Here is a 24,490-nt window from a genome sequence, read left to right as displayed (position 1 = left end):
CCTGGGCTGTTCTGGGCCTCCTCTCCTGCCTCTCGGCTCTTTTCTTCCTCCTTTGCTAGGATAAGTCAGCATCATATAGAAAACAGAGGCTGCCACAGAGACCCGGGTTGATGTCACTAGCTCTGGATTTTAGCTCCAAGTTGTGCCAAACCTGAAGAGCCCCTCTGCCTGCCTGGTTGGTGTCCACAGCTGTGGGGTGGAGGTTGTGTGCTCCACTCTCTCACATTTTTGCTGCTCTGCACGGGTCCAGCTGCCTAGGTTTGAACTCTAACTCCTCATGTAACTGAGATTCAAGTCTCTAATCCTCTCCAAGGCTCAGTGTTCCCATGTGTGACATGGGAAGAGTGTGACAGGCCCACCTCAGAGGCTGTCATGAGCACTAACTGGGGAACCTCACGGAGGCCTTGGCAGCGAGCTCTGAGGAATTCAACCCTGCAGATGTGAATCACTGCGATGATTAGTATCTGCAGGCACAGTGGTAGTAGATCACCACCTGGTCTTGCAATATTGGACTCTTCCAGGTGAAACACAACCAGGTCAGGCATAGTCCTTTCTTGTGGAGAGAGAAAAACCTCAAAGTTTATGCAAATTTTCCATTCCACCTGTGACTGGTACACAGTTGATGCTCAAGAAATATTGATTTCTTACTCCCAAGTGGCATCTCGTTCTTTCCTTATAATAAAAACCCAGGGGACTCAAAGCCCAAAGCTGGAGCTAAGTTCACATCAACCCCCACTCTTGAGACATCCCTTGGGCAGGCACCCTGAGTCATTTACTCCAGGCTCATCTCACATGAGTGGCTGGGCCGAGAATCCCAATGTCCCCTTCGCCTGTGCCCATGAGAGGGGTTGGCAACACCCAGCAATTTCAGGCACGGAAGCACGTCACCATTCAGCCCCGAGCATGTTATACAAATCCCATTTGGGGAGCGGGAGTAGTGAGGCAAGAAAGGGTACTGAGGTCCCCAGCTGGAACAAGCCAGGAGTCCTGTGGGCCAAGGAGGGTGCAGGTCAGGTGCCTGGCTCAAAGTTGAGCCCCAGGCACCAATACCTTCCCTTCCCCTTGAAAAAGTGTGGGCGTGACCTGGAGCACGCGGCCAGAGCGGGGCTCGATCACGCGCAGCTTCTTGTCCTTGCACGTGGTGGTGAGCAGGCTGCCGTCGGTGTTGAAAGACATGCAGAGGATCACATCTGAGTGGCAGTCGATCATCTTCACTGGCTCACCCACGTCCAGGTTCCAGATGAGGACCTGTGAAGCAGACACACGGAGGGAGGTGGGTCAGCCTGCGCGGTCATCACGAGAGTCTACCCTGTCCCCGGACATCTATATCAAAGGCTGACATGTCCCCGCCCACAAATCTGTGACTATCCCCAGGAGATCATAACCCAGCCTGGGCCCAGTTCCCTTTATGAGCACGGATAAGTGTTCCTTGCCAGTTTCTGAGGCTGGCACACTTTTTGAGGGCAGGCCTGGTGTGAGGGGCTGGGGTTCATTCTCTTCCCCCTGCAGTTTTGGTTGCCCTTTCTTCCTAAAAGGGTAGCAGCATTTTAAGGATAAAAAAAACAGGCAGAGAGTGTGGGCAGGGAGTGGGCAGTTTTCTAGTCCATCAGCGCCAGAGGAGACAATAAAGATGCCTCCAGTCTCTCTGGACCCTAGGAATGATGGGTTGCACAGGAGACACTCAGTCACGTGTCATGAGAGAATGAGTGAATGAATCCACCAACATGACAATATTGGGGTATGTGCATAGGGCAGTGACAGTGCTTCCTTGGAGTGCCCTGAGATGTCCTCGCTCCTTCCAATCCCCACTCCTCGCCCCAGTCAGCTCTGGCCACAGCTCCCCACCCAGCTGCCCACCTTGTAGTCGTAACCGGCGCTGAACAGGATGTTGTTGGTGGTGGGGTGCCATTCAACCAGCCCCACGCGCCGGCTGTGCCCATGCAGCTCCAGGAGCGCCTCTGTCATGTTCCGCTTCAGCCCCCCCTCGGGGATCTCCCAGATCCGCACCTGCAGAGGGCACAAGGGCCTGAGCATGGTCCCAGGCCAGGAGAAGCCCAGTGGCCCTCTCTCAGGGACACTAGGCTTACGTGATCTTCCCAGCGAGGACCCTCTGGATCAAGGCGGAGGCCGGGGGAGGTTCCAGGCTGTGTTTAGAGAGAAAAGAGACCACCTCCTCTTTGCCTTTGGGACCACAAGTCTGTGCAGCCCTGGGCGATTATGACTGCCATCTTAGCGCCAGTGTTACGGTCCAGCCAGTCCCACGGACCCCTCAGCACTTGCTCAGTGGGAAGTCTACCACAGCTTCCCTCTCCACGCCCACGGACAGATCGCCTGCAGCCCCAGCTCCGCTGTTTCCGCTGTTTGCACTGCATGGCCTTGGGCCCCGCCCTGGCTGTCACCCAAATAGGACACCTGAGCAGAGGGAAACCCATCTGGGAGGCCCAGAGTCCCTCCTGGGAAACGAGCTAAGGGCAAGCGGGTTAGATGTTGGCTTCTGAGCAGAAAGGACGGGCAGAGCTTGGATGCAGCTGCTATTTGAGTCTTGTGGATGCTGCTGAAGAAGCCGGGAGAGGCCACGGTCAGAGAGCAGACCGTGTGGCCCCAGAGAGAAGCTTTCTCTTTCCCTGCAGGCTTTGAGTAGAATAAAAGAAGGAACTGGCTGTGAAAGCCTATAAACTGTCAAGTGCTCTAAAGAACTAAGAAGTTAGAGTTCATGTCACAGTTGTTATTTTCATCCTCAGTGCTATTTATTCTGCCCTACCAGGGTGGGCAGGAAAGAGAACATGTGACAACTCAGGACACCTTTAAAACAAACCTTTTTGAAAATCTGGCCTCCACCCTTGCTAGGACGGAGAAAAACAGGAAAAACAGCTCTGAGATACCATTTGTACTCTTCCAAAATAGCCAAGTGGAAAAAAAAAGCCAGTTTCAGCAAGATTCTCCAGGAACTTGTAGATTCAATTGGTGTTGGCAGTATTATTAACCAGAGTAAGTCTTTTGGAAGCAATTTGTCAATCTTTAATAGGAACCATAAAGACATTATAAGACATTATATTCTTGATCTGGCAATTTCACTCTTAAAATCTAAAATAAGCAAAAATCTTCATGCATGAAGACATTTGTTGCAACATAGAAAAACAGAGAAACATCACAGAAGTGATCGACATTAGGGAACAATTTAATATGGCCGACCAGAATAGAATATAGTCACCCCGTTATAGTTCTGAAGGTCATGAATAAATTGGGAAGCATGTCATAAAAAGCTAAAGGGAGTTCCAAGGACAGGGGAGCAAGGCTGGGAGTGGGGTGCCCCTAAGGGAATTCCCTTGACAAGCTTCCCTTTCTGACCCTTTCCCCTCAAACTGAAAAAAAAAAAAAAAAAAAAAAAAAAAAGAATATTTCCCACACATTTGTTTCCTCAGAGACTGAGCTCTGCACATGTAGACACAGGAGGCTTTGGGGCAGGAAAGGCAGGTTTAATGAAGGATTTGGGGTTGCCCTTTGGTGCACCATTTTCGGTTTCAAAAATTGACTTGGGAAAGCTGCTAACCAGGGTTAGCTCCATGTTTTCCTCTCCTCATTCCAGTGGCCTTTGGCTACTCCTTCTGCATTGCGGTGGGAGCTGGGGAGGGAAGGGACACAGGGGACTGGCTCATGGGGCTGACCCATGGGCTTTGCTCGACAGACCCTGTTCAAGGACATTCAGAAATGAGGCCTGATCTAGAAAGCGGGAGGTGGAGTGAGGACCAGCATAAATGACCCGGTGATTGCCAATAAGACACTCATTCCTCTTCCCCCTAAATATACGAGAGGAGGTGACCCTTCGAGAGAGGAGACTAATGCTTGGATTAGACACATACCACACCCCCACCAAACACACACACACACACACACACACAGCACACTCATACCACAGTCCCAAACTCCCCATCTCTCTCCCACTCCTCACATCCCATATATCCCCACACCACAAAACTCCCCACCACCACACACACCCCTTTCCCCACACATCCCCAAACTTCCCACCACTCTCACACACACCATACCCCTTACTCCCCACCCACTATCTTCCCCTTGGAACCCCCCAACTTTCTTTTTTACCCAAAGAGATGCTCTTATACATACATATTCTTCTGCAACTTGCTTTTCTCCTGTCACAGATGATGGGTATCTTTCCGCACCACTACCTATGTGTCTCCCTTATTTCTTCAAGTGGCCAGAGGGGCATCCGGATATGACTGTGCCATGAGGAGTGGCATCAGCCTCTGCTGGGCACTGCCCACTGTTCACCAGGACAATTCATACATGACCGACAGCCCTGTAACTCGAGTATGTGCATGGTGTGAGCGTTCCTGGGAACAGAGGCCTAGAAGAGTTTTATTTTTTAAATAGTGACTGCAAAATTGTCCCTGAAAACTGTCCTAGTTTTCGCCAACAGAGTGTGACAGCACTTCTTTACCTGTGTTTCTAAAACGATATGTTTAAGAATGAGCTTTTGCCCCTCCAATAGGCAGAGAATGCCCCGTCCCTGTTGTTCAGATTTACGTTTCTTTATTCTTAGAAATTCTGGATGTCTTTTGTCCATGTTATGGGCCACCCCTGTTTGCATTTGAGGAGGAAGCTCTAGAAGCTTCCAGACTCAAAGAGATGAGACTTTAAGGGCAGATGGTGTGCCAGCGTGGAGGTGTTAGGTGCAGAATGCTTTCTGTGGACACTAGTACACAGGCACAGTCAGTGCCAAGAAAGCTCTAAACAGAAAGTTGAGCCACATTCATCCCCCGCATACCTCTGCTGAGCCAGGTCCTTGCACCCAAAGGGATGGTCACTGCGTGTGCCCCAGCTCCTGAGCAGCACATATTGGGGTGGTGAGGCAGGGAATCCTAGGGGGCATGGAGCTGGGGAGCTTTGAATCCATCCCAGGGATGGGGGACATGAAGAATGGATCTGGGAGGAGCAGAGTTAGAGAATAGGATGTTGATCCATGTTTGAAAAGGCAGGTTGGCGATGTGGAAAGGTTGAGACAGAAAATGACCAAAGCATGTGAGCTGGGGCACAGCAGGTGGGAAACTGCAGGCAGGTTAGTCTGGCTGGTGTGGAGCAGGCGGGCAGGCGGGCAGGTGGCAGAGGTGGCCAGAGGCTGTCTGTGTCATCTGGTCACTCCCTGAGACCCAAAGAAGTCCTGCTTGAGCCAAGTATAAGGAAAAAACCTCTCCTGTTACCGCCTAATTCCCCAGCAGCCAGCTAATGAGGTGTCCCTGGTGACACGACTGGCTGTGTTAACATAGAGACAGGAGGAAGCTGTGGAGTGAGACCCTACCCAGGCTCTGGTCCCACCTACGAGGTGGATGACCTTGCACAAGCCAGTTATCCTTGGCCCTTGGCCAAGACAGCCCTTGTGGAGGCATGTGGGTTAAACTCAACTGGGCTCAGAGGCTGTGGGAGTTGGAAACTGTAGCCTGTTGAGCTACTTTGCTGGGGTGACCACTCTGCCTAGGAATCTGGGAGCTAAGCCAAAGCCATGGGAGGGCAGGTCGTGTCTGTGCCCCTGAATGCAAATCCTGAGGAGCCAAAGGCAGCAGGGGGGACCCAAGGAGCTGTTTCACTAATACCTTAGATGTAGGGTCCCAGACAGGGCCCTGGAGACCCTGATGGAAAATGTCCCCCAGAGGAGAGAGAGACACCTTGCCTTTTCCTTACTTCCTTCTCGGATCCCAGGTTTTCTCATTTGCACATTAAAACCACATTAGTCAGTCTTCTACAATCTTCCAAAGTTCTCTGCTTTGACATCCCTGGGAGAAAGACATCTCTGCTGTATCCACCCCTACACACCACATGCTGTGGCAGCTCAGAGGCGCTCCCTTCACAGTGGACCTAAGTAGCTGGAAAAGGCATTCCAGGCCCTAAGTATTCCAGGGATTTGTTGAAAACAAAGAGTGGATGGGCGTGGGAGGAGCACTGTGGATCTGCCCAGAGGTTGCTCTGGGAGGTCACTCAAATCCAACAGGAAACCCAGAGGTCTGCCAAACCGGATTTCTGGAAGGAAGGGGTGGGGGAAAGTGGCAAAAGTCTCTCTCCAGCAACCAGCGGTGCCTGGGACTGCCCCCGTTTAGGTCCTCGGGTCAGAGCCCTGCTTCACTCGGTTGCATTCAATCCGACAGAATACGCTCAGCCTCTCCCTGTGACTGCAAGGACCGTGACAGCAAGGACGGCATAAGCGCTGTTGACACTTGGTTGTGCAAAACCAGTGTCCCTCTGCCCGTGGGAGGGAGCCGCTGGCTAACAATGGGGGCGCTTTTTAATCTGACAAGTTGTTCAGATCCAGCCATTGACCTTATTGGCTGTGAGATTTCTGCCTAGTTACTTAGCTTCTCTGAGCCCCAGTGCTCCATCTGGGAGGATGATTATAGCTAGATAATAGAGTTGCCGTAAAGACTAAATAAAGATAAAATATATATCCTACCAAGCAGATCGCCAGGAACTTAATAAAATTTAACCACATGTAGGGATTATATACAAGTTTATAAAGGTCAAATTTTGGAAGTGGTTTATGGTTTCCATGTCGACGTTGTTGCCCTGGTGTAATCAATACATGTAGCATGAAGTTTGTCTCCCTTTTATGGAGTGCCGCATAAACCTCATCTTTCCAATTATGATCAATTTACGCAGGTGTCTGGCTGGATGTCTGCTTTTGGACACACTGAAGGCCACGTCTGCTGAGACATAGGGCCAGGGCCTGGAGCGAGCCCTCGTCAGCACTTCTGACCACACTTCCTGGGGGAGAAACACTTCTTTTAAGGGATCTGCTTGTTGCACAGCTACTGCAAGCGGGAAGTGTTTGCTGTCTGTCTATGGTGGCTCAGAGGAGGGGCTGAAGTTACAGTGGCCCCAGTGGGAGAAGACAGGGAGCCCTATGCCTTAGTACCTGCTTGAAAAACATCTCTGTCTGCGGTAGTGTGGGGAGGGACAGGGAAGTATAAGATGTGCTCTCTGCCCTCTGGATGCGCTCAGGTGAGCCGTACTACGTTACACTGTCACTATCCCCGGTTTCTATCCAACCTCGTCTCAGATGCAATGCCTGGGACCAACATCATAACACCTGTCACACCTTCTGCAGTGAGGAGAGAGAAATGTGGGGGTCTTGCCGAGGGCCAGGAGACTCCTGGACTCCCAACCTCCCCATTACTTGTCACTTAGTTTACTATTAGAAACTGAGTTTATCACCATTCACCTATGTAAGAGGTAGAATCTCAAAGTCCAGCTTAAAGTTGATATCTGCTGACCACTTAACTGTTTCCCAATGTGGGGAAAAAGTCACGCCAAGCCCAGGGAGGTGAGAACAGCCCTGATAAAACTTCAGGGGAGCCCAGAAGGAAGTATGATTGAGCTTCAACTGTTGAGGGTCCCGTAAGGAGGTTGCTAGAGGAATAAATGAGGTGGTAAACGTAGAGCTGGATATAAGAAAGGATGGCTGTCTATTACTGCTGCGTCTGCTGCTGATTATCCTCACGTGGAAAAGAAAATGAGGCACAGAGAGGCACAGCCAGGAAGGGAGGAGGTGGGATTCAAACTCAGAATTTGAATCAGGCAAACTATTTTATTCCTCTTTTGTTCCTGTCTACTTCTTTCCTTCTTCCTTGGATTGAAATGACAGTCTGGAGAGGGCACGGGCTGACTTTCAGCATGTCTATTCCAGGGAAGAGTGCAGCTCTGTGATCTGGTATCTACAAAGCACACTTCCTGGGCCACAGACCACCTACCACTGGATGGTCGACTCCTCCACAAGGGGTGGTATACTAAGTACCTCCAGCCTGGCGCATACTTGTGGAATGAATGAGGAACCCGAGAAGTACAGGGTTCTTTCTACCATCTTGAGTTTCAACTGCTGAGGGTCCCGTAAAGAAGTTGTTAGAGGAATCAACCTCAGCCTGAGGAGCAGTAGATAGGCCCTTATTGTTCGTAGTTGGTGGGGAACAGGAGAGACAGGAAATTGCCTCTTTAGTTTTGATCTGGAAAGGACATCTTGGGGGAGCTCATAGAGCAAAGAATGAGCTACAGTGGCAAGAACACTGGGTCTCTGACTCTAGCTCTCAACCACCCCTCACTGAGACAAGTTATTAAAAGTCTGTTGCAGTTAATGTTCATAGAGTTCTTAGTAGACAAGGTTTTTTTTGTTTATTTAGTTTTCATGATGAGCCCAAAAATGGACTCCATTTATAGCAGGGTAAAGAAACTGGTCCACGATAACAAGTCCGGAAAGTGCCAGAATCAGGACTGAACCTAGGCCTGTGGACTCCTGAGTCTGACTGCTTCACTGAGCCACATAGCCACTTCTTTGCAGCTGTCAGCGCCCTCAGTGAGGCCACAGCCAGGTCACTGGCCTCTCAAAGCCACTATCCTTCCATCTCTAAAAGGAGTGTGCTGCTCCCTTCCAACTCTGAGGTATTAGAGTGTGTGTGTGCCTGTGCATGTGCGTGCATGCATGCATGTGTGTGTGTGTGTGTGCGTGTGTGTCAGAGAGCAAGGAGGTGGGTAGCTTCGGGCTGCTTCCGGCAGGGCTGACATCCTGCCCCATTCCATCCCCAGCTCTATGGTCCAGAGGGGGAAGGGCGAGATGGTGCGGGCAGCCACTGGAGGGAGGAGCAGAGGAATGGAAAGCAGAGGAAAGCTGCTGAGCCCAGACCACCCTGGAGAGGGGGTCTGTCCCCTCTCCCTCCCAGGAGCTCTGTCTCCTTCTCCTTGAGATGTCAGAAACCTCTCCCTCTGTGGCGGCTGGCCCCACAGCATGGCTGGGAGCACGAGGCTTGGAAACCCATAGCACCCTTCCCTGCCGCCTGCCAGCAGCCCTCCCTAGCTGCCGCAGAAGCTATAAAAAGCACAGCCCTTCAACAATAGGTGACATCACCCAGCGGCAGAAAGAACTGGATTCTGCTAGATGCCAGGGAGAGTTACATCCCCCCACACCCTCCCTGAGGAAGGGAACCCCTTGGGAAAGGGCTTGGGTGTGTTCTACTGGGTCCCTGGAGAGATGGGGCCCTCCTCACGCTCTGAGGGGAGTGGAGGCTATCCTGAGGGACAAGGGGAATGGAAGACACCCTGAGGTTTTCAGGGCTGGGGGATATGAGAAAGGACCTGGGGGTGAGAGGCTAATTAGGGGCTTTTAGTGTCCTCTGAATATTCTGAGGGACAAGTAAAGGGTGTGGGGGAGTAGGGGTGGGGACCACGCGCTGCCAGGAGACAAGCCAAAAACCACTCCAGACAGTTTTTCTCTGGGCCTCTTGAGGCTGGTTCCCTCCCCAGCAACCAAGTGCAGTGCCCAGTACATAGGAGGTTTGCTGACCGACCTAATCCTGGTTCTGGAAGTCGTGTCTGGTGTGCAGTGAGTTGACCATTTTGACTCAAAAATGCAGTGGCTTTGGTGTTTCTGAGGCCTGCACCTCAAGACACTTTGATGGAGGCAGGGCGGCCAGTCAGATCAGGCCTGACGGTGTGGGTACGGCAGATTCCTCACCTCACCCTGGGTGCCGCAAGCTCCACCACCATACCTGTCCTCCCACCCGCCCAAGGCCTGCTGGAAGATGCGACCCTCTGTGTACCCTCGGTGCATGGTGGGCTTTGCACAGAGAAGACAGAGATATAAACACTGAGTGTTCGATGAGTCTGAATAGTCAACTTTCACAATGCGAGCCTCAGTCACCTCACCTGTACAGCAAGGGTTGGTTTGAGGGGCTCAGAATGCTGGCTGGGAGCCAAAAGACCTGGCTTCCAGCCCTGCCTGAGACAGGCTCTGTGTAACCTTGGCACTGTGCTTCCCTCCACCGCAGGGAGCCTGTTTCCAGGAGGGACTGGCTCCAACATCAGGGCCTGTGAACTGCACTGCTAGGGCCCTAGGCCCCAAGGCTGGGGAGGCAGGAGACCTGAGGGCAAAGTAGAGCTCTGAGCTGCTGTTCCTGGAGCAGCTGGACTGGCAGCAGGAGCAAGAGCTTATTCCTCTGTGTTCCAGAGACTTAATCTCCTCTCTGGATCAGCTGCCCTGGGTCTGCCCCTCCCTCCCTGGGCCCCAAGCCAGTGACCTTTCTCTTCATCTCCCCTCACCCCCAGCAGCCACACCCCTCCCCTTCTCTCCAGAGTCACATGCCAGGACTTGACCAGTTAACTTGGGGCATACCTCTTCCATGGGGCTGGCTATGACCCTCTGACTCCCTGGCTCCCCCTCCTTGATCATACACATACACACACACATACACACATGCACATGCATGTGCAAGAAATGCCCTGGTTTACACTGAGGGCTTGAGAGGCACAGGTTCTTATTCAAAGTTGGGGTGCTCACCCTGTCCTTCTGTCTCTGGCTGCACCTCCCTTCGCAGCCTCCTCTTCTGCCCACTCTCCTCCCATGTCGCTTCCCTACGGCTCCTGTTGCATGAGATGACTCATTTCCAAGCACACCACATGCATTCTGCTATTGTTTGAATGTTTGTGTTCCCCCAAAGGGAGTAGGAGATGGGAGTCCTGAGGGTGGGACCCTCATGAATTGGATTAGTGCCCTCATAAAAAGCTCCAGAGAGACCCCTAGCCCCTTCCGTTATGTAAGCACACAGGGTCCTCACCCCACCATACTGATACCCTGATCTCAGACTTGCAGGCTCCAGAACTGCGAGCAATAAATATCTATTGTTTATAAACCACCAAACTGGTACTTAGTTATAGCAGCCTGCGCACACTAATATCCTCCCCACCCACCCCCATGCCCTGGCTGCTGCTCTGCCTCTTCCTGGGCCTCCTTCACCCTTTTCTATATCATCAAAATCCTGTCCCTCTAAGTTCCAGGTCTCTCTAACCCCCTCTCTCCTTCCTGCACTGCTGTCAAAATGAACCCTTCTCTCCTCCTTGTGCACATGACCCTGTCTAACTTTGGAGGCTACAGTGATTTTGGTTTGCGTGACATTTCAGCGAGTGGAAGGGATCCGCCCCTCTGCTGCTGGTGCTTCTAGAACAGGACAGAGACAGTGCCAGGCACAGACCTCCTTTCTTCCCATAGCAACTGCCAAAGGGACCTACCATTACTGCTCTACACTGAGAAGCAAAAGTGAGGCTCAGAGGGGGAGTAACATACCCTTGGTCACCCAGCTGGTAAAGGGTGAAGCCAGGTCTACCAGGTTTCTACAGCTGAGCTTGCTTTGAAGCCTCCAGGAGCATGGTGGGCACACAGTGGACCTTCAATCAGTGTGTGGGAAACTGCAGAGAGCCACTTGGTGGCGTGGCTGGGGCCGGGCCTGATGCTGTCCCTGAACACACAGCATGGGCGAGCTATTTCTCAGTGGGGTCCTGCAGCGTGAGACACCGCAGGTGAAAAAACGTGCTTAACCGGCAGGGTCATCAGAGACACCAACCCCCTCACACCCACACCTGGTGCAGGCAGACAGATCTCTCCCCAGGACAGCTCTAATCTGGCCCTCTCCCGGTGAAGGTGGCCACTGCTCATCTCTTCCAGCTGGCTCCCCTGGCGAGACACGAAGGGCCTGAGGAAGGGCCTGAGACTTCCAGCACATTGTGAATTCCTGTCAGGAGACTTCAGAGAGCAGGAAGAGTTTGGACTTCAGAGTCAAAAGCCCACTTCTGCTTCCTAGTTGCATGGCCTGCCCCTAACCCTCGATGTGGGGGTGCCAGCGCCTGTCTCAAGGGTGGCTGTGAGGGCTATGTTTCAACCCAGAGTAGGTGCAGGAGCACTGTATGAGGCAGCTCCTAGCTTGAGGTGTTTGCTCTCTGAGGGCTGATGACGTAGCTCAGCACCTGGTTGTGGCTGTTGGTCCTCCCTCCTAGGGTCCTGCATCCAGAAGAGAAGACTGAGCAGCACCTCCACCTGCCCTCCTTCCCACTGAACCCAGTATTTGTCCTTACTGACCACTGAGCTCTCCGGTGCCTCTTCCCACCCCCACTTCCAGTTCCTTCCTTCCCAGCCCAGGAAGCAACCTATTTCCCCCAAGTTTCCTCCTCTGGCCTGGACTCCATCCTCTGGCCTGCTTGTACCCCAACCCCTGGTCACTGTCCCCACTTACTGAAGAAAGTATCTAAGCTCAATGAACCATGTTTACGCAAAGTTCCTGCTCTCTGCTCACAAGGCCCCTGCTCTTACTGCCACTATACTCGGGGATACTCTTGTGTTGACTTAGGGTTCTGACCTTAGAACCAATAAGGTGTTGGTCAAGCCCACACTACTCTCCAACCCCACCACCCACCTTTCATTGACAAGGAACTGTGCCAGCTGATCTCCCTCCACCCCCAATTTTATTAGAGGAGACTGTGAATATCTTTCTTTGGATAACCTGGTTAGTTGGGTTACATTCACTCATTCACTCCATCCATTTGCCTTCTAGTCATCCTTCCGTTTATTCATCCATCTATCCATTACCCATTCATCTAGTCATCTCTATCCACCCATCAGTATAACCATCATCAGTATAATAATGCACTGATGTATCCACCCACCCATCTAGTCATCCATCCATCCATCCATCCATCCATCCATCCATCCATCCATCCATCCTTCTGTCTATCCATCTGTCCATTCATCCATCCAAGCAGTTAGAGTACTAAGCTTTATACTGGATGCTTGGGTTTTAGAATCTATTAGGTCACAGCCTTTGCTCTCAGAAGTGCACTGTCCACTTAGGAAAACAGGAGCTATGAGCTCCAAAGCTCCTTTTGGTTCCAGTATCCTGGGAATCTCCAAACTGTAACCAGGCTATTGGTGAGCACTGGGAGCTGCTTGTGGTCTTAGTGGAAGGCTCATCTTCCCCCACCTGGGAACACCGGGGGCTGGAGCAGCTCCTCCTCACCAGCTCTGCTGAGGCTCTGAAATCCCCTCTTGCTTCTAAGTGGGTGTGCCGCTCTTGTTTAGGGGCAGCGTGAGGAAAGGCATGGGACCCCCAGAAACATGGAAGCCACTGACCCCGGACTCTCCCTCTACCTATGAAAATCCGCAAAGCCTGAGGAAAGGCTGGCCAGGCAACTTCCCATTTTACTCTCCCTGGATTCTTTATCTCTGCCCCCTTTCTTCCTTCCATCTCCAGCTCCTTTACCTCCTCTCTTCCTCTGCCCTCCATCGCCTCCCTGTTTCCTCTCATTTCCTTTCTCTTATTTCTTATCTGTTCCCATGAAGTGGTGGAACACGTGAAGTTCAAATTCAGGGCCACCACTGCGGATCCTTGGACAAATCATGACACTTCTCAGGCCAGGTTCTTTCCTAGAACCACGGCTCACAGAGGACAAAGCCAGAAGGCACCTGTGCCTGGTCTGCAAGAACAGCTCTTCACATGCACCCCAATTTCCTTCCTTGTCCCCCCTTTCATATTTTCCCCTTCTGCCCTTCTCTTTTTGAGAAGGAGACCACAGACAAGTGCTGAATCACATAATTTTTTGGTTCTAATTCTCACCTACAAAATTAACACCTCCAAACTAAATCACACTAAAGGCACAAGGGTTGCCAAATATTCCATGGATTTGCTCCCTCAGTCTTTTTCCTAACTCCCCCGGCCACCAATCCTGGACTAGCTGGAAGGGTGACAGAGAGGAGAAAAGAAACACCAAGAACAGAAGAGAAGAGTTAAGAAGGGGGGCCTCCAGGAGGAAGCACTCTCCTAGGAAGCCCCCCTGCTGCTCACCGACGTGTCCTCCGAACACGAGGCAATGATGTTATCGATGAAGGGGTTCCACTTGATGTCCAGGACGTTGCCCTGATGACCGCAGACCTTGGGGTAGTTGGGCTCAATCCTGCCAGTCTGCCGAGGAGGAAGAAAGGGCAAGAGAAAGAGAAGGGGTGAGCTCAAAGTTCCCAGGGGAGCCCTGCACGGAAAGCTTGTATTCTGGGCCTCTAATCTGGACGGAGAGGCCCTTGAGGACCCACAAAGCCTTGTATTTGGGTCTCTGCATCAGACTGGATCAAAATGCTCTCCGGCTGCATCCTCTCCAACACTGAATGGTGGGGGAGGGGTAGCCAGTAAAGTTGGGGAGGGTGATGTGTTGCTGATGGTGCACACTTTTGTTTAAATTAAGAAAAGAGGGCCTCCTGGTAGTGCAGGGGTTAAGACGCAACCTATGAAGTAATCCGCAGCCACTGCAGCATGAGTTCGATTTCCAGCCAACCAGGGAGCTACCCACATAGTGCAGCAGACCTCTCCTGACTCACCTGCTGCTCCCCTCAGCAGTGTGTTTCGTCAATCTGCCTTTTCTGTTCCCCGCTCTGTCTCTGGTGAGTCCTCTCACTCCCAATGCCTTTGGCCTATACCTCAGCTCTTGTATGCATAAATAAATAAATCTTTTTAAAAAATTAAGAAATGGGGGCCTCCCTGGTGGTGCAAGGGGTTAAGTCACAGCACTACGAAGCTATCTGCAGCCACTGCAGCACGAGTTCAATCCCCGGCCAAGGAGGTGACCCACATGGCAGAGCAGACCTCTCCTATCTCGCCCGCTGCACCACTCAGCAGTATATTTCAGTCAGTCTGCCTGTTCTGCTCCCCACTCTGTCTCTGGTGAATCCTCTCACCCCCCCATACCTATGGCCTGTACCCCAGTTCTCGTAAGCATAAATAAATAAATCTTCAAAAACAATTAAGAAAAGATATCCCTGCATCAAGAAAAAAGACTTAAAGCTAAGATAGTACTGTCCACTTGAGGAGCCAAAGCCGGTGGCAGCCGCCTGGGAGCACAAAGATCCAGATACCAGGGTGCACGTGCTTTCCCAGGGCCCGTCTCCCCACCACCGCGGGGAGGTGTCACAGTGAGCTTTGGATCAGGAAAAGGCTCTTTCCTGACCCGAGAGGCCCGAGTCTCCAGGTCCGCCTAAGCACCATCATATAAATTATTCTGCCTAAGAAGTGTACAGAGTTGCCCCTAGATGTGGCATGTCTGTGCAGTGTTTAACTTCAACACCTGCACACAGTGCCCCATGGTTAGAAGTACTATCCACACAGGCTGGAATTTGAATCACAGTTCTGCCACCACCATTTAGCTGTGTGGTTTGGGTAAGTTGATAAACTTCTCTGAGTCTCAGTTTCCTCATTTCTGAAATGAGGATAACACCTACCTCTTAGGGTTGTTGTCAAGACTGAATGAGCAAATGGGCTTAACAATGTGCCCAGGTGGAAATTATCATTATAGTGATTTGTCAATATATGATAGTAATATTGTTATATAGGTTTGCTAATACCTCCTCCAGGAAGGCTTCCCTGATCACTTAGTGAAGGAAGAGCTGCTCCTCTGTGTGCTCACAGCATTCTGTGCTTTCCTCTGTTAGAGTGACCATCACAGGCAATTGCAGTGTTTCTATTTATCTGTGAGCAACTGAGGACGGGGTCTGTGTCTTCCTTGTCTCTGAGGCTCTGGCTCCTTACCAGGCTGGCACACAGTAAGTAGTACTGAAAGACATCCTGTGAGGAGATGGGAAAGGGTATGTGGGAGCGAGGAGAGAGGTCAGCCTATGCTAGTGGCCATGAAAGCATCAGAGAAGGGAGGGGAGATTGTAGACAGAAGCTATATCTCCAACCTCAGGTCATTTTAAAACTAGCATTTTTGGGAGTTTGGAGGAAATAGGGAGGGATTTTCCAGTCACTTTCCTTCTGCTAGTAGTGGTTAAGTTGTCGAGGCACTTGAGGCAGGCCATACATACCTCACCCCCTTTAGTTCCTCAACTGAATAATGAGGAAGAGAACCCATTTCTGCCAAGCCCCTGCTAACGTGCCTATACTTCAGCAGAGTGATGGGGCAAGAGTCACTTCAGAGTGCGTGTCCCCCTGCAACCACTTCCCTTCCCTTCCTGCTTGCATCGCCATCAGCTCATTTTCTAGATTCTTTGTGCTGGGACACAGTGATGGTGGAATGGGTGGAGAGCAGATGACCTGAAAGAAAATGGCAGTGAGGAATGAGGCAGAGAATGAGCAGGAGAAAGCCCCAGAAGTTGTGCTCAGGAAGCCGTCGCCACCACTATACACTATGGGAAAACTGGAGAATAGGCGGGCAGGAATTGGAGAGTGTTGCTGTCAGTTGGGCATGGCTTGGCTTTTATGAGGGATGCAGGTAGTTTTGTGTTGTTGGGCAATGCTGCTTTCAATGAGACTAAGCAGAGACTGAGTCGCGTGTGATCTGGCATCTACGAGGGTTACACATACCTGTGACATAGGTATCAGGAAATGAAAGCCCAGAAAGGTTAAGTAATATGCCCAAGGTTATCCAGCTGAAAGCAGGCTGGGATCCGCACACAGCGATGAACCCAGAAGCTGAGCTTTTGGGGACTCCACTTCTCGCTGTTGGTCAGCTCCCCTTCTCCAGCTCTGATTTCTGTGGGCACGCTGGCTCACTTACTCTACGACAGAGTTGCTTCCTACATCTGCTCTCAGAGCCTGCACTTGAGTGACCCTGATCAAAGCTCTCTGCATTAAGCTGTTGGCACCCACTCCAGCCCAGGTAGATCTGAGGGGCACCACTCAGTCAATAGGTGGCCATCAGCTAACAACAGCTTCTGGCCAGCAGCCTGTGGGTGATGCACTGGAGGGACAGGTTAAGCCACATCACTGGAACCGATTCAGAATGGGAAGAGGACAGAGCTCTGAACTGGGAAGTAAATAACTGTTTTTATTCTCTTTAAAAGATTTATTTATTTTTATAAGCACTGGGGTATAGGCCAGAGGCATGGGAGGGTAAGAGGATTCACCAGAGACAGAGAGGGGAGCAGAACAGGCTTAACCTGTCTCTCCAGTGCATCACCCACAACCGAAACACTACTGAGGGAAGCAGTGGGTGAGACAGGAGAGGTCTGCCATGCCATGTGGGTATCTCCCAGGCCGGCTTGGGGGTCGAACCCGCACTGCAGAGGCTGTGGGCAGCTTCACAGCGCTGCGCTCAACCCACGGCACCACCTGGGAGGCCCAAGGAGATAACTCTTTTTAAAGCAGAGTGTGATTTTGGTGGAATATATACTTCCAGGCAGAACTCTCTGTACAAAATGGATGCACTCCCAGTGAGATAGTCATTGCTTCAGTGAATTGTGATTCCTACAGTTGGGCAGTGAGCAATCTGCTTGGCTCTCTGGGGCAATCCTGAAGAGAAAGACCCCCTTTCAATCTGGTAGATCTGATTTTCCTGATTCATACAGTAGGGTTCCACATAAAATGTTGTTTCAAAGACAAATTCTACTGCTATGAAGAAGAATTTGAAAATCTCTGTACAAAAATCAAGCAAATTAAAGAATTAATTATTCTAGGGAAAAATTTGTATAAGAAAGCTAATTTAAATCATAATGATAATGATTTATGTACACAATTTACACTTTGTAAAAATTAAAATCCTGAATATGTATTTAAACAAAGCTGTATTATAATATACTAGGGGGACAGAGGTAGAGGAAGTGTGTGTGTAGCATGAGAGAGATAAAATGGGAAGAGGCCAGATCCTCATCTTCCATTGCGGGAAGCCAATACGCAATGTCTAAGATTTAAAAAATTCTAGGCATGGCAGTAAAAGTATATAATTAGGAAATACAGGGATATATGCAAAATAAAACAGTTAAACGCAATGAAACAGTTTCCATAAGGAAGCAGGAAATGCGGGTTAAGCAAAGTGGCATAGGACTGAGGTTATCACCTGTGGTTGCCAGTAAATATTTAAAAACTGGTTGTCCTGGGGAAAAAAAGGCCCTGATCTGCAGCATTGCCAATTTCAGGGGTGTGACTATCCCCCCACAGCTAATTTCAGACTTGCAGCCTGATGTCACCAAAGGTAGACTTAGAAGAGACTCACAATAGCAGACCATCATGTAATATTTATAGATATAATAGATGCAAATCCCCTCAAGAACACAGTGAAATGTAGCACAATAACTAGACAATGCAGTTTTTAATATTTAGCACCTCTGGTTTTTAACATGATTCATTTAATTGAAAGTTTGTGTCACTTAATTCTTAATAATGACCATCTCTAACAACCGACTAGCAAAACTCCTAAAAATGAAACAATAGGCTGTCATGAGCGCCAGTCAACCCCAGCACACCCTCGTAGTGCCACACGCCTCGTCGAACGATCAGACTTCATGAACGCCACAATTACCACTGTGAGAGACCCCAAGATGAAAGAACAAACAAATAAAACGCAAGTACCAGGTGTTCTAAAGTAAGCTTGCTCTGAACTTTTTTTAAAATGTGTACACTCATCCTCAGTCCCCTGCAAATGCCTCTGTTTTCTGTTTCCATTTCACCATGGGGGTGTGAGTAGAGACCAATCCCAGATCAGGTTCTTAACTGGCACCCAGTCCTGCCTCTCACACATGAGCTCATACCCACACTGACAGCTATTATTCCCATAGTCTTATATGAATGTTATATTTACATTATATTATCAAGTATATATTGACCAACTAAATCAACTGTAATCCTCACAGCAACCTCATCTTACAGCTGAGAAAACAGGTTTAGCGAGCTCCTAAGGAGGCAAGTCAAGGGTTTTACATTTCCTGACTTGCAAAATCGCTTGAGATGGTCCCTCACAGCCTTGCCCCATGGCTGGCTTCTCAGGCGTCCCTGGGTCTAACCTGCCCTCTCTGCTCCTTAGTCTCAAAGAGCTTCAGTTTCCACAGAGCCGGGGCAGAGAATGTGCTGCATGGGGTGGGGTGGTGAAGTCTGGGGTTGGGAGCCTATAATCCTATAATCACTAAGGAAATCTTCTTGCTCTTGGTGTAGCTAATGCTGGGAGTCTAAAAGGGCAAACCCAGCCCCCTCCCTGGGATAGGCCTTCAACCTCAAATGTTGGGTGGCACCGCATCACCCCCAAGTCCGCATCACCCCCAAGTCCGCATCACCCCCTGCTGCGGGGACAGGGTGTCTCTCAGATGTACCTTATGTACCAAAGACAGAGATGGAGGGCTGGAATAGGCCTCTGTCCAGAGTGGGAGGGAGCAGGAAGAAGGGCAAGCTTCCCGCAGGCCCATGTGACAGTCTCCAAAGTCCTTTAAAGGTCCTCACTCTCTAACCGATAATTCCTCTTTGCGTATTCATCCGGGGACATCAACAGAGAAGAACACCAAGCTGTCCACTGCTGGGTTATTTATAAGAGGGAACAATATAATAAATGTCCAACAATGGGGCCTTGCCAAAGTGAATTGGTACAGGACATAATAATGGGATATTATTAGGTCATTTAAAAAAGGATTTTCAAAGACTATTTAATGATGACTTGGGAATTGCTTAAGATCTAAGGTTTGGTGAAGTAGTCAGAATCAAGTTATACACATAAAATGATCCCTATCTATTAAAAAATACATATTCTGTAAGAAAATACTTCAAAATGTTAATAGTGGCAATCCCTGGCTAGTCATATATTAGTGCTTTCTAATGCTTCCACAGTGAACATTTACAATTTTTATTAAAAAGATAGACGTTATTGTAATACATACACACACACACACGCACGCATGGGTGTGTGTGCACACACACACTCCATGGCTTTGACTGAAAAATATTCCTCACTATTTTTGGTGAAACAGATCTTAAAGAAATGAGATGCAGACTGATGTCTACCAGATTTACATGTTCCAGGAGCTTCTGTGAAACATAGATGTATTTGCTGACACAGGTTTCTCTGCTTCCCTGACATCACATAAATGGTTTGGGGGAAAAGACCATTCTTGTATAAAATTATGTAACTAAGTGAAAGTGTGTGTGTGTGTGTGTGTGTGTGCGAGCGCGCGCGTGCGCGTGCACACACACACACACACACACACACACACACACGCTGGCATGCATGGGCAGCCAAGGTCAGGCCCTCCTTAGGAAAGGCTGGCGGTGTGGCTCACCCAGCAGGCTGCCCAGGGAGTGGGGGGTGCACCTGGCCTCAGTCCAGGCTTTATCTGAACCCAGTGAACTGACTGAGGATGAGATGTTTTCAAAACAACCTGCATTGCAGCTTTAGCTCCTAGAATTTCCCATCGTTGCAAAGCTGAATTTTGTACACAGAAGCAAAATGTTTTCTTACCTGGGGAATCAGCTTAGTGAGGCAGAAAGAACAAACTGAGCAGGAGATAGGGTTTCTAGGCCCTGTTCTGGCACTCACCTCACCGCTGAGTGACCTTGAACCTGGCCCCTGGGCTCTCTGGGTGTCCCAGATTCCAACACCTTGCTGACACCCTTTCTGCTTCTCTGTGGCCGCCCACACGGACTCTATGAAGCGAGGCATGTCTGCAAGCAGAGTCCCAGCTTCTGGCCAGCTCGACTTCAGAAAGACAGGGGGCGATACTAATGTCAACAATGGAAAAGGCAGTGATGGTCATAAAAGACCATCCAACAAGGGTTTACAAGGTGCTAGGCCTTGTGCTAAGCAACTTACATATGAGTTCTATTCAACTTTTGTAACACACTTATAAAGAATTATTAAATCCTTATGATGCTTCTGTAACCATCCAATTTATGGGTGAGAAAACTGAGCCCTGGGGGCTGACTTGCCAAAGGTGACAGCTGCAAAGCGAGATGCTGTAATTTGCCACTGGCTTGTCTGGCTGAGGCACCTTGGCTGTGTGCCTCCTATTTCACAATGTGGGTGAGGCACCCGGTAGATTGAGGGGAGGACCATAAATCATAAGCAGGGCCTCGGGATTTCTCCTGGGGTTCTCAGAACGGGTTGGCTGGCAATGCCATGGTGAAGCGCCTAAACTTGCCCTTGGGGACACCCCTCTTTTCCCTTTCTTTTCACTCCTCTCTCCCCTCTCCCAAGATTACACCCTGTATTGATGAATCACAATGTTTGGGATGGGAAGCCAAGTAAGTACTTTTTATTTTATTTTAAAGATTTATTTATTTATGCATATAAGAACTGGAGTGTAAGCCATATGTGCTGGGGGGGCGGATGAGAGGACTCACTAGAGAGAGTGGGGAGCAGAACAGGCAGATCTACTGAAATACACTGCTGGGGGGAGCAGCGGGCAAGACAGGAGAGGTCTGCTGTGCCATGTGGGTTGCTCCCTGGCCGGGGATCCCGGATCGAACTTGTGCCTGTGGCAGTGGTCGGCAACAACTTGATAGCACTGTCTTTAACCCCTGTGCCACTAGGGCTGCCCACATCAGTATTTTTTAAAAGATCCCCTAAGGATTCCAGTGGAAAGCAAAGCTTGGGAACCACCACCGAGGTTCTGCAGGGGCTCACACATTCCAGGACAGTGCAGGGGCCGCCCGACTTCTACCAGATACACGGGCAGTACGTGAGCAATCAGAGACCAGCATTGCACACTGAATCCAGACTCCTCTGAAGCAGCCACCAGTCGGCCAATAGGAAGCTGCAAGTCACGCGGGGTGATGGGCGATGGGCAATGTGCGAGGTGAAGGAGGACCTGGGCGGTGGGCGGGAGATGATTTGAATGAGCTGCCCTGGTTACCACATCCCAGACCATCCCATTAAGTTGCCTGCAGTCTTCTTACTCTCTCTCCTTTGGAGGAAGTTGATATTAAACGAGAGAAGAGAGGTGAGAAAAGAGAGAGAGAGAGAGAGAGAATCAGAAAATGGTCCTTCTCCTAAAAACCCTGGGCAAAGGACAAGCCCCGTGTCCCAGGCCTGGGCCTGAGGAGACCTTGTCCACAGCTCACAGCCCTGACACTGCACCCAGCACGCACTCACACCCTCCACAGTTAATCCTGTCCAAGGAGGGTTGGACGCCACAAATAAGGAAACTTGGCTCTGGTCGCCCCACCCAGCAGGGACAGACAAGGAGTCTGTGCAGGTTCAGAGTTCTGGGTGCCATGGGGGCCTTCTCAGCCAAGGTGAGAGGGATGTCTCACGCTCCTAAATATTGTGCACCCAATGAGAAGATGCCCCTCCCTAGGTATGCCCAATTTGCAAGTCACTGTCTCCAGCATCTTTGTGCACGCATGCGTGCACAAATACACACACACACACACACACACACACACACACACACTGCTTCTTATACAACCTCCTTCCCATGGCTGTTTCTGCCTAGGCCTCCAACTCTGCCCTCTTCCTCTCTCCATCCCAATCAGACTTATTGGCCTCATGCCCTGGTGATGAGGCCCGGGAACGCTTCCTTCACCCAGTAATCCAATAAACCAAAGTCTTCTAAGGACACTGGGGGGTTCATCGTGGGGGACAATGGGTCAGTCCATTGCTGCTTGCAGGTCATCTAGTTGCATAACGAGAGGAGCCTTAACATAAAGCCTTTAACATAAAGCTGTATTCCCCTGGGTTTTCAGACTCTCGGGCCATCTGTTAAGAGATTTTTGGCAGAGGACTTTATTCATGCTAGAACTCACAGGATTGTTCTCGGGTTTTCTGAAGTGGGTCCATTGATTTGTTTCCTTGTCGCCAGTGTCTGTGCTCTTCAGCTGTCTCCCAGCCCATCGCACATACTGTTGGCCTAGAGTTCAGTGCTGCTGCAAGAACCCTCCTGCTCCAAAATATTCAAGGGCTCCCTATTACTTAGACTTTAAAAGTCCTACTCCATATGCAGATAAGAGCTGTTGTCACCCCAGTTGGATCCTGCCTGAGCCTCTCCCTCATCTCACCTCCTGTACTCCTCACCCCCTGCATGACCTCTGGTTCCTAGTTTGTCCCTGGCAGGAAGCTGTGAGAACCACCAGGGCAGTGACTTTGACCTGGCACCTCTAGGGCCTCATTCAGTGCCGCTTATAGTAAGAACAAACGCTGGGTGAATGATTTCCCACTTCTGTGTCTTGAATCATGCTGGCCCCTCAGCCTGGACCTCCTCACCCCCATAAAAATATCCAGGGAACAGACAAATGCTCTCTCCCATCCCTATGTGGGGAGATAATTCTGGATCCTGCTCTTTTTTTTTTTTAAGTATTTTTTTTAAGATTTACTTATTTATACAAGAACTGGGGTACAGGCCAGAGGTGTGTGGGGGTGTGTGAGAGGATTCACCAGAGACAGTGTGGGGAGCAGAACAGGCAGACTGAAATACACTGCTGAGGGGAGCAGCGGGCAAGGCAGGAGAGGTCTGCCACACCATGTGGGATTCTCGCTGGCCGCCGGCCAGATTGAACCAGTGCTGCAAAGGCTGCGGACAACTTCACAGCGCAGTGCTCAACCCGCTGCGCCACCAGGGAGGCCCTGGATCCTGCTCTTCTGACCTTGAGGAATTCCAGATGCAGGGCCCAGCTCGGGGTAGATTCAGATCCAAAGGGTAAAGTACAGTAAGACTGTGACTGCTCCAAAGTTAGTCACCCTGTCGAGAGAAGTTCATGAGAGGCCTCAGAGAGCCTCCCAGCTACGTGACTTTCTATTTGGATCACTCCCCCCCATTCCTTTATCTTTGTGTTTTTCAAGATTGAAAGGGGTTGCTAATTTTCCAGTTAAAATCCCTGGTGTCTGTGCATGTGCCAGGGGAGGGAGTGGGAAGAAATAAACTCCCCAGGAGAAGGGGTGGTTTGCTTGGGGAGAGAAGTGAGGGATTGTGTCTAGCCGGTGTTTCCTTCTCCCAGGCTCTGGGAAGAAGAGCAGACGGTGCTGCCTTTTTCCCTGGTCCTAGGCAGCATCCTTTTGAGGAGCAGTGTGAGGTCCCCTAGTTTGGGACAGGAAGGTATGGAGAGACCTTGAGTGAGTGTGTGTGTGTGTGTGTTGCAGAGGGGCTGCCTAAACCTCAGAGCTCATGCCTGTCCCTGTAGTTTCCTGATTACTGGCTCCTTTTTTTAAAAAAATAAAATAAAACTCTGTGTTAAAACAGAAAGATAAAAAAGCTCCAAACCTACTGTGCCAGACAAATCTGCATGGGGTGGAATTTCAGAGGGGGCTTGCTGGAGAGGGGTGTGGCTCACAGTCTACTGGGGAGAGCTACTAAGAGCTAGACAATTGTGGGGGGGAGGGGGGAGCGGAGAGTGGGGGCTGGGCTTCACTGGGGTAATGGTGGGCCCATGGGCCTGAAAACCGTCCCCAGGAGGTGTGGAAGACCCAAAGGATTGGCAGCCATGGTTATGGATGGCAAATGGAATGCTTAAGAGACAGAAAGACCAGCACCTGCAAGGACCCAGGTATATCTGGGAAAGTCAAATAATTGGAGAGAGAAAAGGCCACAGCAGAACATCCAGACCATGGGGTTTAGGAACTTGCTGCCTCAGGAAGGATTCTGGAGTTAACCCCATAGGTGATAGGGAGCCATAGATGGCTCAATGCAGAATGGACTCCAGGGGTCCAGTTATGCCAGGAAATTGCTGCAGAGAGAAATATACATGCTATGCTTGGGAAGTCCGGGGGCCTGAGGGTGGGGCCCCAACCCCAGGAAAGTGTTTCGTGGCAGCTGAGACCTTAAGTGCGATGGGTGGGAGACCACAGGGGGAAATGGAGTCCTCCCCGACCCCCCCCCCCCAATCAGTAGGGATCTCACAGTGGGGGAGGAGGAGGGTGGGCAAAAAGAAACTGTTGGAAATGTGAAAGAATTGGCAAAAATTACACTATAACATCTATGCAAATTGTGGTGAAAGGCTTC

The 24,490-nt window shown here is 50.4% G+C and overlaps 1 protein-coding gene across 1 annotated transcript in view; it reads right to left on the bottom strand.

The window, feature by feature from the left end:
* The window catches only part of CORO2B (coronin 2B), a 130,779-nt gene that overhangs the window by 15,242 nt on the left and 91,047 nt on the right, over positions 1-24,490 (bottom strand). The window contains exons 3-5 of the mRNA XM_037502796.2: positions 13,662-13,778; positions 1,858-2,007; positions 1,084-1,248 (exon numbers count right to left, since the gene is read on the bottom strand). Coding sequence (XP_037358693.2) covers positions 1,084-1,248; positions 1,858-2,007; positions 13,662-13,778 — 432 coding nt within the window. The remainder of the gene's footprint in view (positions 1-1,083; positions 1,249-1,857; positions 2,008-13,661; positions 13,779-24,490) is intronic.

Source organism: Talpa occidentalis, unplaced genomic scaffold (assembly GCF_014898055.3).
Source record: "Talpa occidentalis isolate TD23 unplaced genomic scaffold, MPIMG_talOcc4v2.1 talOcc4.11, whole genome shotgun sequence".
Lineage (NCBI taxonomy): Eukaryota > Metazoa > Chordata > Mammalia > Eulipotyphla > Talpidae > Talpa > Talpa occidentalis.
Note: the sequence above shows the minus strand (reverse complement) of the source record. Positions and strands in the feature narration are given on the sequence as shown.